The sequence below is a fragment of the Salvelinus fontinalis genome, chromosome 28 (assembly GCF_029448725.1).
Source record: "Salvelinus fontinalis isolate EN_2023a chromosome 28, ASM2944872v1, whole genome shotgun sequence".
In the NCBI taxonomy this organism is placed as follows: domain Eukaryota; kingdom Metazoa; phylum Chordata; class Actinopteri; order Salmoniformes; family Salmonidae; genus Salvelinus; species Salvelinus fontinalis.
The window spans coordinates 43,142,040-43,157,161 of NC_074692.1; the positions used below are offsets into that span (position 1 = coordinate 43,142,040).

The 15,122-nt window shown below is 44.3% G+C and overlaps 1 protein-coding gene across 1 annotated transcript in view; it reads left to right on the forward strand.

Annotated features, from left to right (window-relative positions):
* LOC129825786 (dedicator of cytokinesis protein 8-like) overlaps positions 1–15,122 on the forward strand; it is a 111,267-nt gene that overhangs the window by 81,830 nt on the left and 14,315 nt on the right. Inside the window, exons 28-36 of the mRNA XM_055885928.1 lie at positions 1,312–1,463; positions 2,528–2,713; positions 2,844–2,970; positions 3,140–3,224; positions 3,357–3,453; positions 3,731–3,865; positions 3,951–4,103; positions 14,213–14,371; positions 14,726–14,826. Coding sequence (XP_055741903.1) covers positions 1,312–1,463; positions 2,528–2,713; positions 2,844–2,970; positions 3,140–3,224; positions 3,357–3,453; positions 3,731–3,865; positions 3,951–4,103; positions 14,213–14,371; positions 14,726–14,826 — 1,195 coding nt within the window. The remainder of the gene's footprint in view (positions 1–1,311; positions 1,464–2,527; positions 2,714–2,843; positions 2,971–3,139; positions 3,225–3,356; positions 3,454–3,730; positions 3,866–3,950; positions 4,104–14,212; positions 14,372–14,725; positions 14,827–15,122) is intronic.

Below are 15,122 nucleotides of genomic sequence, written 5' to 3' on the forward strand. Positions count from 1 at the left end.
GTAAAGTGTGGTGTATCGCAGGGCAGCTCTCTAGAACCTCTACTCTTTTCTATTTTTACCAATGACCTGCCACTAGCATTAAACTAAGCATGTGTGTCCATGTATGCTGATGATTCAACCATGTATGCATCAGTAAACACAACTAATGAAGTCACTGAAACGTTTAACAAAAAGTTGCAGCATGTTTTGGAATGGGTGGCCAGTAATAAACTGGTTCTGAACATCTCTAAAACTAAGAGCATTGTATTTGGTACAAACCATTCCCTAAGTTCTACACCTCAGCTGAATCTGGTAATGAATGGTGTGGCTGTTGATCAAGTTGAGGAGACTAAATTACTTGGCATTACCTTAGATTGTAAACTGTCATGGTCAAAATATATAGATTCAATGGTTGTAAAGATGGGGAGAGGTCGGGCCGTAATAAAGAGATGCTCTGCTTTTTTGACACCACACTCCAAAAAGCAAGTTCTGCAGGCTCTAGTTTAGTCTTATCTTGAATATTGTCCAGTCATGTGGTCGAGTGCTGCAAGGAAAGACCTAGTTAAGCTGCAGCTGGCCCAGAACAGAGCGGCATGTTTTGCTCTTAATTGTAATCAGAGGGCTGATAGAAATACTATGCATGCCAGTCTCTCTTGGCTCAGAGTTGAGGAGAGACTGACTGCATCACTTCTTTTTATAAGAAACATTAATGTGTTAAATCCCAAATTGTTTGCATAGTCAACTTACACACAGCTCTGGCACACACACTTACCCCACCAGACATGCCACCAGGGGTCTTTTCACAGTCCCAAAATCCAGAACAAATTCAAGAAAGTGTACAGTATTATATGGAGCCCTTATTGCATGGAACTACATTCCATCTCATATTGCTCAAATTAACAGCAAACCTGGTTTCAAAAAACAGATAAAGCAACACCCCGTGACACAAAGCCTCTCCCCTATTTGACCTAGATAGTTTGCGTGTATGTATTGGTATGTAGGCTACGTGTGCTATTACATTTTTTTTATGTAGCTCCGTCCTTGAGTTGTTCTTGTCTATTGATGTTCTGTATTATGTCATTCTGTATTATGCTTCATGTTTTGTGTGGACCCCAGGAAGAGTAGCTGCTGCTTTTGCAACAGCTAATGGGGATCCTAATAAAATACCCCAAAATTCTTTGCTCTCAACAAATATGTGACTCCCCACCATAGTCTCCCCTTCAAACGTGCTCCCCTTTCTACCTCTGTATGTCCTTAGTAACTTCTAATCTGTGTAAATAAAAGTTGAAAATACGTCTTTTTTTTGTATTTGACACTTGTGTGTCTCCGTAGTGTCCGAGGCTCGCGGAGGGAAGAGCAAGACCGGAGGGTCAGACGAAGACCCCGACAACATCCCGCCCATTAATCAGTCTATTGCTATGGCAATCGCCGGCAATCCCTTCAACACCTTGGCGAGGAATGCCCTGGCTTCCATGGCGTCTGTGGTAAGGATATAGGAATGTTGCCATGGTTTTGTATCAGTAGGACTCTCTTCTTTCACCTCCAAGCACATACTGTATGTTTGGGTTCCTCCATCAGACCTGGATTAAGTTAGCTTTTTAAAATGATTCATTCACAATTTCAATTAGAGTAGTAAATTCCTTGCTCTGTAATTTTGTGACTAGTAGTGATAAAGGTGTGTGTGTGTGTGTGTGTGTGTGTGTGTGTGTGTGTGTGTGTGCACGCACGCATCCACAAGGGGGCGGTGGTGTAGCAGGTGTGCTGCTGTGAGGTAGACTGATGAGCTGTCGGAAGCACACACACACACCATCCATTATGAGATGCCAGCTCTCTTTCTCTATCTCTCACACACACACACACACACACACACACACACACACACACACACACACACACACACACACACACACACACACACACACACACACACACACACACACACACACACACACACACACACACACACACACACACACACACACACACACACACACACACACCGGGAGATGCTTTATGGACAGGCATTATCATCATAAGTGAACTGGGCTGTGCTGAGAGACACACACATCCATCAAATGTAGCCACGGCAACCACACAGCCACAGAACACCCTCCATCTGTCTCTCCTATTATACTTCGTCTGTGCTAGATGGATGTATGCCCTATACACAATGCAAACTGTAGTTATTATTTTTTTTTACAGTTTTGAAAAGTGTTTAACATATTGACATTGAACTCGAGTCGAGGTCTTAAGCCTGCTATTTGAGTAATAGCATCTATGGAATCAGTAGGAGTTTAATGGTTGTCTTCATCAGAGGTCCCAATCAACTCTGTGTAATAGTGTTACTCAATGGTAGACATCAATCACTGGTCTGTATGGAATATTCATCAAACTCAACCTCTGAATTACATGTAGCACCTGTGGAGAGCCTTGGCAGCGGCTAATTGGGATTCCAATAAAATACAAGAACCCATAAACAACATTATACTACAGTATGTCTCTGTCCACTCTAAAGTATACAGTATATCTCTGTCTGTCTCCTCTGTAGCAGTCTGCTAAGGCAGTGGCCACCCTGTCGGCAGAGACCAGCCGTAACCTGCTGCTGTGTTTCCTGTGGGTAATGAAGAACGCTGAGAGGAGTCTGATCCAGCGCTGGACTGTAGACATGCCCTCAGCACAGCTCAACAGACTGCTAGAACTACTCACCATCTGTGTTTCCTGCTTTGAGTACAGGGTAAGTGTATCTGCGCCCTGCATGGAGTATATGCCTAATTAATGTCTGTAAGTAGGATGTAAATGTGTGTGTTATTGTCACTGTGTTTGTGCGTGCATGCCTTCACGCATTGTGTGTGTGTGTTGTGCAGGGGAAGCGGAGCAGTGATAAGGTGAGCACGCAGGCCTTACAGAAGTCCCAGCAGGCCAAGATGCAGCTGGAAGACTCCCTACTGAGGGGCATCGGAGCCCGGGGGGAAATGATGCGACGGGCTGGAGGTCAGTCTGATTGATGAAGAGTAGCTACATGCACAGTACACGACTTAGAAGTATATCTCCTGAAAAGCAGTTCTGAGTTGCTGAAAAGGGAACAATGGTACTCCTAAGCTGCTTTTTGATTGGACAAGTGCCTGCCAGCCCCTTTATCCCTGACCTTTGACCCTGACAGGAAGTGACCGTGCAGGTCAGAGAGTGAACCTGCGCTGGAGAAAAGACCTGACACAGTGGAGGCAGACCAATGACAAACACGACAAGTGAGTTACACGCACTGAGTACAAATGCAATTCATTCATTACATATCTCTCCTGGTATGGAAGAAGATACATTGTCAGACAATACATTTGGAAGAAACTAGTGAAGAGAACCCCCTCTCCGGTTTCCCTCAGAACCAAAGCAGAGCTAGACCAGGAGGCTCTGATCAGTGGGAATCTGGCTACCGAGTCCAACCTCATAGTCCTGGACCTACTGGAGACCATAGTACAGGTCCAACATCTTTCTCCTTATGTTTTCAATCTACCTCTACTTCTTTCTTCTCTCCGTGTTTGAGATTGACTGCAGACTGACTGTTCTACAAATCACCTTGAATCTGCAAGAACTACTGATTGTTTGTAGATCAGTCTGTCAGCATTTACCCACAACGCATCACGAAATTGATACTCTCTTGAACACAGCCAACATCATAGTGTCCTCTCTAGTCCCATTGGCTGACATTATTCTCTCTCTCCCTTGTGATTGGTTGTCATGACTGTCTTCCATACAGGCTGTTCCATTGGCTGACTGTAAGGACAGTGTTGTGGGCGGTGTGTTGAGGGTGTTGCTACACTGTCTCACTTGCAACCAGAGTACAACCTTCCTGTCTCACTGCTTCAGCACACTGCGAGCACTCGTCGTCAAGGTACTGTCTATATACAATATATACTGACAGTATTGTGTGTGTATGGATGTGTGTGCATGTACTGACAGTATTGTGTGTGTTATAGTTTGGTGACCTGTTGTTTGAAGAGGAAGCCGAGCAGTGTGCAGACCTGTGTCAGAAGGTGCTCCAGCACTGTAGCAGTCCTGTGGATGGAAATAGAAGCCAGGCCTGCGCTACCCTATACCTCATCATGAGATGCAGCTTCAGCTCAGCCAATGTGAGCACACACACACACACACACACACACACACACACACACACACACACACACACACACACACACACACACACACACACACACATAGACAGATTCCGTCTCATCCTTTTTCCTCTACCACCCAGTCGTTTCCATGTCTATTTTGAGCTCAGTGGAGAAAGTTGCTGAGTGATGTGTTTCTGGGTACTTAGAAGTGAACAGGAAGATATGTCCCTGTCTACCCCTGTGTCCCTGCCTTTCTGTAAGTAATGACAGTACGAGTGAGAGAGAGGCACCACCAGGCACCTCCCCACCCCACCCAGCCAACACCCTCCCATCCCGACCAGCCAACACCCTCCCATCCCGACCAGCCAACACCCTCCCATCCCGACCAGCCAACACCCTCCCATCCCGACCAGCCAACACCCTCCCATCCCGACCAGCCAACACCCTCCCATCCCGACCAGCCAACACCCTCCCATCCCGACCAGCCAACACCCTCCCATCCCGACCAGCCAACACCCTCCCATCCCGACCAGCCAACACCCTCCCATCCCGACCAGCCAACACCCTCCCACCCCGACCAGCCAACACCCTCCCACCCCGACCAGCCAACACCCTCCACCCCGACCAGCCAACACCCTCCCAAACCGACCAGCCAACACCCTCCCAAACCGACCATGGCCACAACTCATATAGGTCCCTCCAGGTCAAACCAAGCCTCCTGACCCTTCCATGTCCCCAACCTCGACAACTTGAAAATCACACATGTGCTCAGGCAACATCAGACCTAATCCACTCAATTAAATTAAGCAAAACAGAATCATTTTACATTTGACTAGAAATTAAAATGGAAATAATCTCAACAGAGAAAAATGTCCTGCTGTGTGCTACCTATATCCACATACTTTAATGAAGACAGCTTCTCCATCCTAGAGTGGGAGATCAACCATTTCCATCCCCAGGGACATGTACTAGTCTAACCTAAGCGCCAGAACTGGACAGTAACCTCACACCCTCCACACACAGGGGGACAAGCACCTACCTGGAGGGGACTGCATTCCCTCCCAAATATATATGCCCCCCTAGACACAACTATGACAAAACAACCAACAAAAATGGGTTACAACTCAGCTCTGTCGCATGCTGGGTTTGTACATAGTCAGTGGTAGGCTTCGAGGGGAATCCTATGGTAGGTACACCTACAGCCCATCCCTTGGCAGTGGTACTATAGACTACTTTATCAAAAGGCCTGTAGTGTTGATGGTATACTAAATTAAATGATAAAATATGCAGACCACAAATTCAAAATGGCTATTCTTAAACTCTTCAATGTTATCCTCAGCTCTAGCATCTTCCCCAATATTTGGAAACAAGGTCTGATCACCACAATCCACTAAAGTGGACACAAATTTGATCCCAATAATTACTGTGGAATATACGTCGACAGTAACCTTGGAAAAATCCTCATGGTCACGTGCGCCGAATACAACAGTTGTAGACCCCCACACATTGACTCGGTACCCGTAACCCCTCTGTATATAGCCTCATTATCTTTATTTTGTGATACTGATTTAATTTTTAATTTTTAATATTTTCTTAACTCTATTCCTTGAACTGCATTGTTGGTTAAGGGCTTGTAAGTAAGCGTTGCAGACTGCAACATTTCCTCAGTGAACACAATGTCCTGAGCGAATGTCAAATTGTCTTCTTACCAACATATCGTACGACAGACCACATATACACCCTGCACACACTAATAGATAAACAAAACAAAGCAGTCTTCTCATGCTTTTTTTATTTAAAAAAAGCTTTTGACTCAATTTGGCATGAGGGTCTGCTATACAAATTGATGGAAAGCATTGTTGGGGGAAAACATACAATATTATAAAATCAAGGTACACAAACAACAAGTGTGCAGTTAAAATTGGCAGTTAAAATTGGCAATAAATTGGCAATAAACACAACATATTTCTTTCCTCAGAGAAGTGGGGTGAGACAGGGAAGCACCTTGAGCCCCACCCTCTTCAACAGTTTACATACACCTTAGCCAAATACATTTAAACTCAGTTTTTCACAATTCCTGACATTTAATCCAAGTAAAAAATTCCCTATTTTAGTGAATTTTGGTTAGGATCACCACTTTATTTTAACAATGTGAAATGTAAGAATAATAAAGTAGAGAGAATTTATTTAAGCTTTTATTTCTTTCATCACATTCCCAGTGGGCCAGAAGTTTACATACAGTCAATTAATATTTGGTAGCATTGCCTTTAAATTGTTTAACTTGTGTCAAACGTTTCGGGTAGCCTTCCACAAGCTTTCCACAATAAGTTGGGGGAATTTTGGCCCATTCCTCCTGACAGAGCTGGTGTAACTGGGTCAGGTTTGTAGGCCTCCTTGCTCGCACACGCTTTTTCAGTTCTGCCCACACATTTTCTATAGGATTGAGGTCAGGGCTTTGTGATGGCCACTCCAATACCTTGACTTTGTTATCCTTAAGCCATTTTGCCACATCTTTGTAAGTATGCTTGGGGTCATTGTCCATTTGGAAGACCCATTTGCGACCAAGCTTTAACTTCCTGACTGATGCCTTGAGATGTTGCTTCAATATATCCACATAAGTTTCCTTCCTCATGATGCCATGTATTTTGTGAAGTGCCTCTTGCAGCAAAGCTCCCCCACAACATGATGCTGCCATCCCCGTGCATCATGGTTGGGATGGTGTTCTTTGGCTTGCAAGCCTCCCCCTTTTTCCTCCAAACATAATGATGGTCATTATGGCCAAACAGTTCTATTTAGTTTCATCAGACCAGAGGACATTTCTCCAAAAAGTACGATCTTTGTCTCCATGTGAAGTTGCAAACCGTAGTCTGGCTTTTTTTATGGAGGTTTTGGAGCAGTGGCTTCTTCCTTGCTGAGCGGCCTTTAAGGTTATGTCGATATAGGACTCGTTTTACTGTGGATATAGATACTTTTGTACCTGTTTCCTCCAGCATCTTCACAAGGTCCTTTGCTGTTGTTCTGAGATTGATTTACGCTTTTCGCACCAAAGTACGTTCATATCTAGGAGACAGAACGCATCTCCTTCCTGAGCGGTATGACGGCTGCGTGGTCCCATGGTGTTTATACTTGCGTACTATTGTTTGTACAGATGAATGTGGTACATTCAGGCGTTTGGAAATTGCTCCCAAGGATAAACCAGACTTGCGGAGGTCTACAATTTATTTTCGGAGGTTTTGGCTGATTTCTTTAGATTTTCCCATGATGTCAAGCAAAGAGGCACTGAGTTTGAAGGTAGGCCTTGAAATACATCAACAGGTACACCTCCAATTCACTCAAATTATGTCAATTAGCCCATCAGAAACTTCTAAAGGGATTACATAATTTTCTGGAATATTTCAAGCTGTTTAAAGGCACAGTCAACTTAGTGTATGTAAACTTCTGACCCACTGGAATTGTGATACAGTGAATAATAAGTCAAATAATCTGTCTGTAAACAATTGTTGGAAAAATTACTTGTGTCATGCACAAAGTAGATCTCCTAACCGACTTGCAAAAACTATAGTTTGTTAACAAGAAATTTGTGGAGTGGTTGAAAAACGAGTTTTAATGACTCCAACCTAAGTGTATGTAAACTTCCGACTTCAACTGTAGATCAATTAATTGGCTAGGGCTCTAGATCAGTCTGCAGCACCCGGACTCACCATACTACACTCTGAAGTCAAATGTCTACTGTTTGCAGATGATCTGTTGCTTCTGTCCCCAACCAAGGCGGGCCTACAGCAGCACCTAGATCTTCTGCACAGATTCTGTCAGATTTGGGCCATGACGCTAAATCTCAGTAAGACAAAAATAATTGTGTTCCAAAATGGGTCCAGTTGCCAGGACAACAAATGCACATTCTATGCCATCAAAAGGAACATAAAACTTGACATCCCAATTAGGATCTAGCTAAAAGTACTTAAATCAGTTATAGAAGCCATTGTCCTTAATGTTTGTGAGGTCTGGGGTCCACTCGCCAAACAATAATTCACGAAATGGGACAAACACCCAATTGAGACTGCATGCAGAATTCTGATAAAATATCCTTCATGTACCATGCAAACCACAAACAATGCATGCAGAGGAGAATTAGGAATAATAAAAATCCCAGAAAAAGCTGTAAAATTCTATAACCACCTAAAAGGAAGCAATGCCCACACGTTACACCGCAAAGCCCTCACCTACAGAGAGATGAACCTAGAGAAGAGTCCCCTCAGCCAGCTGGTTTTGGGGTTCTGTTCACAAACACAGACTCCACAGATATCTAACAAGACACACAATCTAAAGTAAAGGAATGGAATTAAGAAGATATAAATATTTGGATGAGCAATGTCAGAGCGGCATAGACTAAGATACAGTAGAGAAGGATAGAATACAGTATATACATATGAGATGAGTCATGCAAAATATGTAAAGTGACTAATGTTCCATTATTAAAGTGGCCAGTGATTTCAAGTGTATGTATATAGTGCAGCGGCCGCTGTGCTAGTGATGGCTGTTTAACAGTCTGATGGCCTTGATAGAAGCTGTTTTTCAATTTCTCGATCCCAGCTTTGATGCACCTGTACTGACCTCGCCTTCTGGATGATAGAGGGGTGAACAGGCAGTGGCTCGGGTGGTTGTTGTCCTTGATAATCTTTTTGGCCTTCCTGTGACATCGGGTGCTGTAGGTGTATTGGAGGGCAGGTGGCTTGCACCCAGTGATGCGTTGGGCAAACTTCCCTCTGGAGAGCCCACTTCCCTCTGGAGAGCTCTGCAGTTGCAGGTGGTGCAGTTGCCATACCAGGCGGTGATACAGCCCGACAAGATGCTCTCAATTGTGCATCTGTAAAAGTTTGTGAGGGTTTTAGGTGACAAGCCAAATTTCTTCAGTCTCTTGAGGTTGAAGAGGCATTGTTGCGCCTTCTTCACCACACTGTCTGTGTGGGTGGACCATTTCAGTTTGTCAGTGATATGTACGCCGAGGAACTTGAAGCTTTCCGCCTTCTCCACTGCGGTCCCGTCGATGTGGATAAGGGGGTGCTCCCTATGCTGTTTCCTGAAGTCCACGATCAGCACCTTAGTTTTGTTTACATTTGGTGAGAGGTTATTTTCCTGGCACCACACTCCGAGGGCCCTCACCTCCTCCCTGTAGACCGTCTCGTCGTTGTTCGTAATCAGGCCTACTACTGTTGTGTCGTCTGCAAACTTGATGAATGAGTTGGAGGCGTGCATGGCCACGCAGTCATGGGTGAACAGGGAGTACAGGAGGGGGCTGAGCACACATCCTTGTGGGGCCCCACTGTTGAGGATCAGTGAAGTGGAGGTGTTGTTTCCTACCTTCACCACCTGGGGGCGGCCTGTCAGAGAATACACAGTGGCAGAATACCTGATCACTGTGATAGACCCAAAATTAACTATGTACAGACTCTTGACTATGTACAGACTCAGTGAGCATAGCCTTGCTATTGAGAGAGGCAGACCTGGCTCTCAAGAGAAGAAAGTCTATGTGCCCAATGCCCACAAAAGGTGAAAACTGGGCTGCAATTCCTTACCTCCTGCCAAAGGTATGACCACATATTTTTTCCTATAAATCACACTGACCCAGAAAGGTCAGATTTGAAAACAAATCAAACATCGATTTACTCCCATATCTGTTACACAAAATACCACAATGTGCAAATCACAGCAGCAAGATGTGTGACCAGTTGTCATGAAAACAGGGCAACCAGTGGAGCACAAACAACATTGTAAATAAAACCAATATTTATCTGTTATGTTTTTTAGCTGATAACATACTTTATCCTCATGAAACCTTTATGAGTGCAATGTTTACTGTAAAATTGTATTTTGTTTCTTCTCACTTTTGTTTATTTCAGTTGCTTTTCCAATGTAAATGTGTTTCCCATAGGGAGGGAGAGAAGGGATGGGAGGTAGCGAGATGTAGATAGAGGGAGGGGTAGGGGTAGGGGTATGGTGAGAGGGAGGGGTAGGGTGAGAGGGAGGGGTAGGGTGAGAGGGAGGGAGGGGTAAGGTGAGAGATGGAGGAGGAGGGAGGGGTAGGGTGAGGGTGAGGGTGAGGGGTAGGGTGAGGTTGAGGGTGAGGGGTAGGGTGAGAGAGGGAGGGGGAGGGAGGGAGGGGTAGGGTGGGAGGGAGGGAGAGGTAGGGTGGGAGGGAGGGGTAGGGCGAGAGGGAGGGAGGGAGGGGTAGGTTGGGAGGGAGGGTAGTGCGGGAGAGATTTGCGCATCAAAGCGTTTCCACTGCCATTTCACACATGGTTAATTTTACAGACTGAAAAAGACTCACCTTGTCTAGTGCATTTTGTTTTGTCCACATTTTGAACATTTACCGACAAATTTATTGTATCCATCAGGCCTGTATTGACATTTTTTTATTTATCCGGCATAAGGTTGGACGGAAATCTGGTTGTAGGTAAGAGAAAGGCAGAGAGAAGGATGGAAAGAAACAAGGAATAACACCATCACTCAGTGATAGTGACCCCAGCACAGGGAACACACACACACACACACACACACACACACACACACACACACACACACACACACACACACACACACACACACACACACACACACACACACACACACACACACACACACACACACACACAAAAAACGTATCAGGCCTGGCGCCACACTCGGTTTAACAGAATGGGGCCGTAGAGATGATCCATAGGTGATTATGTCTCAGCTAATGGGAGATAATTTCTCGCTTTGCTGATGATGGCAGAGATGGATGGGGTTATATATACACACACACACACACACACACACACACACACACACACACACACACACACACACACACACACACACACACACACACACATACACAACCATGTCTGCGCTAAGCCCTCCGTTACCTGGAGGAAACTCTGTGACCCCCCCCCCCCCAGCAACAACTGGACTGAGAAAGAACATGAGAAGGATAAGGAGAAAGAGATAGTAGTGAAAAGGAGACAGACAGTGAGAGCGATTCAGAGAGGCAGAAGGAGAGGGGGAGAGAGATTGAGAGAGATTCAGAGAGCAGGAGAAAGAGACAGCGAGAGAGAGATTCAGAGAGCGGCAGAGTGTGAATGAGACAGAGATACTACGGAAAAAGAAGGAACAGCATGTCAGAAATCAGCTCAATGTAATTGAAGAATCCATAGACTCTAACCAATTCTGGGAAAATTGGAAAACACTAAACAAACAACAACACGAAGAATTATCTATCCAAAATGGAGATGTATGGGTAAACCACTTCTCCAATCTTTTTGGCTCTATAACAAAGAATAAAGAGCAAAAACATATACATGATCAAATACAAATACTAGAATCAACTATTAAAAACTACCAGAACCCACTGGATTCTCCAATTACCTTGAATGAGTTACAGGACAAAATAAAAACCCTCCAACCCAAAAAGGCCTGTGGTGTTGATGGTATCCTTAATGAAATGATAAAATATACAGACAACAAATTCCAATTGGCTATACTAAAACTCTTTAACATCGTCCTTAGCTCTGGCATCTTCCCCAATATTTGGAACCAAGGACTGATCACCCCAATCCACAAAAGTGGAGACAAATTTGACCCCAATAACTACCGTGGAATATGCGTCAACAGTAACCTTGGTAAAATACTCTGCATTATCATTAACAGCAGACTCGTACATTTCCTCAATGAACACAATGTACTGAGCAAATGTCAAATTGGCTTTTTACCAAATTACCGTACAACAGACCATGTATTCACCCTACACACCCTAATTGACAACCAAACAAACCAAAACAAAGGCAAAGTCTTCTCATGCTTTGTTGATTTCAAAAAAGCCTTCGACTCAATCTGGCATGAGGGTCTGCTATACAAATTGATGGAAAGTGGTGTTGGGGGTAAAACATACGACATTATAAAATTCATGTACACAAACAACAAGTGTGCGGTTAAAATTGGCAAAAAACACACACATTTCTTCACACAGGGTCGTGGGGTGAGACAGGGATGCAGCTTAAGCCCCACCTTCTTCAACATATATATCAACGAATTGGCGCGGGCACTAGAACAGTCTGCAGCACCCGGTCTCACCCTACTAGAATCCGAAGTCAAATGTCTACTGTTTGCTGATGATCTGGTGCTTCTGTCACCAACCAAGGAGGGCCTACAGCAGCACCTAGATCTTCTGCACAGATTCTGTCAGACCTGGGCCCTGACAGTAAATCTCAGTAAGACCAAAATAATGGTGTTCCAAAAAAGGTCCAGTCGCCAGGACCACAAATTCCATCTAGACACCGTTGCCCTAGAGCACACAAAAAACTATACATACCTCGGCCTAAACATCAGCACCACAGGTAACTTCCACAAAGCTGTGAACGATCTGAGAGACAAGGCAAGAAGGGCATTCTATGCCATCAAAAGGAACATAAATTTCAACATACCAATTAGGATCTGGCTAAAAATACTTGAATCAGTCATAGAGCCCATTGCCCTTTATGGTTGTGAGGTCTGCGGTCCGCTCACCAACCAAGATTTCACAAAATGGGGCAAACACCAAATTGAGACTCTGCATGCAGAATTCTGCAAAAATATCCTCCGTGTACAACGTAGAACACCAAATAATGCATGCAGAGCAGAATTAGGCCGATACCCACTAATTATCAAAATCCAGAAAAGAGCCGTTAAATTCTACAACCACCTAAAAGGAAGCGATTCCCAAACCTTCCATAACAAAGCCATCACCTACAGAGAGATGAACCTGGAGAAGAGTCCCCTAAGCAAGCTGGTCCTAGGGCTCTGTTCACAAACACAAACACACCCCACAGAGCCCCAGGACAACAGCACAATTAGACCCAACCAAATCATGAGAAAACAAAAAGATAATTACTTGACACATTGGAAAGAATTAACAAAAAAACAGAGCAAACTAGAATGCTATTTGGCCCTAAACAGAGAGTACACAGTGGCAGAATACCTGACCACTGTGACTGACCCAAACTTAAGGAAACCTTTGACTATGTACAGACTCAGTGAGCATAGCCTTGCTATTGAGAAAGGCCGCCGTAGGCAGACATGGCTCTCAAGAGAAGACAGGCTATGTGCACACTGCCCACAAAATGAGGTGGAAACCGAGCTGCACTTCCTAACCTCCTGCCCAATGTATGACCATATTAGAGACACATATTTCCCTCAGATCACACAGATCCACAAAGAATTCGAAAACAAATCCAATTTTGATAAACTCACATATCTACTGGGTGAAATTCCACAGTGTGCCATCACAGCAGCAAGATTTGTGACCTGTTGCCACAAGAAAAGGGCAACCAGTGAAAAACAAACACCATTGTAAATACAACCCATATTTATGCTTACTTATTTTAACTTGTGTGCTTTAACCATTTGTACATTGTTACAACACTGTATATATTTAATGACACTCGTAATGTCTTTATTGTTTTGAAACTTCTGTATGTGTAATGTTTACTGTTAATTCGTTTTGTTTGTTTCACTTTTGTGTATTGTCTACCTCACTTGCTTTGGCAATGTTAACACATGTTTCCCATGCCAATAAAGCCCCTTGAATTGAATTGAATTGATATTCAGAGAGAAGGAGAAAGAGACAGCGAGAGAGAGATTCAGAGGAGGAGGCAGAGGGAGAAGGAGACAGAGCAAGAGAGAGATTCAAAGCAAGGGACAGAAAGAGAGGTTCAGAGAATAAGGCAGAGGGAGACAGACCTAGACAAGTAGACCGACTTAAAGGGGAATTTTGAAAACCGTAAAGTCTACTTTATTAGCCAATACACGACTGAGCAATGTCATATCATTCTTTAATATATGCTTTTTATAGTTAGCTTTTTATGAATACAGCCAGCCTGTGTTAGTGTCCCTCCACTCCAAACCCTGATTATGAGTATGGGCCTCCTCCTTGTCAAATCCCCCTCTACAGAGATGAACAGAGGGCCACAGGTCAGGTCCCTCTCTGTCTACAGAGATGGGCCATTTTAAAAGGTACTGCACTATGTATGTAATAGGGTGATATTTGGGATGCACTCTAGGTCCCACCTAACGCCAGATACTCATGCCCCTGTTCCTCTCTCTGTGCTGTGTAGAACTTCTCCCGGGTGAAGATGCAGGTGACTATGTCTCTAGCCTCTCTGGTGGGGAAGTCCGAGGACTTCCATGAGGAGTACCTCCGCAGGTCCCTACGCACCATACTGGCCTATGCAGAGGAGGACACAGAGATGCAGAACACACCGCTGCCCTCACAGGTACACACACACACACACACACACACACACACACACACACACACACACACACACACACACACACACACACACACAAAAAACACACACACACACACACACACAAAAAACACACACACAAAAAACACACACACACACAAAAAACACACACACACACACACACACAAAACACACACACACACACACACACACACACACAAAAAACACAAAAAACACACACACACAAAAAACACACACACACACACAAAAAACACACACAAAAAACACACACAAACACACAAAAAACACACACAAAAAACACACACAAAAAACACACAAAAAACACATGTTGATATCAACCCTAGTGTTATTGTGTAGGTGGATGAGCTGCTGAGGAACTTAAACAGTATCCTGTCAGACACGGTGAAGATGAGAGAGTTCCAGGAAGACCCAGAGATGCTCATGGACCTCATGTACAGGTACTCACTCACTCACTCACTCACTCACTCACTCACTCACTCACTCACTCACTCACTCACTCACTCACTCACTCACTCACTCACTCACTCACTCACTCACTCACTCCTTCACTCCTGTTGTAGGGCTCTGTGTATGTTTTTCTCCTGGTTCCTATTCATTTCTTTGTGGATTAGTTTCTTCTCTGTTTGTTCCTCACTATGGAAACCATGTGGTAGCAGTTTGGGACAGAGATCGGCTTTTGTGTATGTAAATCTATAGAGTTTGTGTGGGTGTGAATGCAGACTCTCATCTGCTT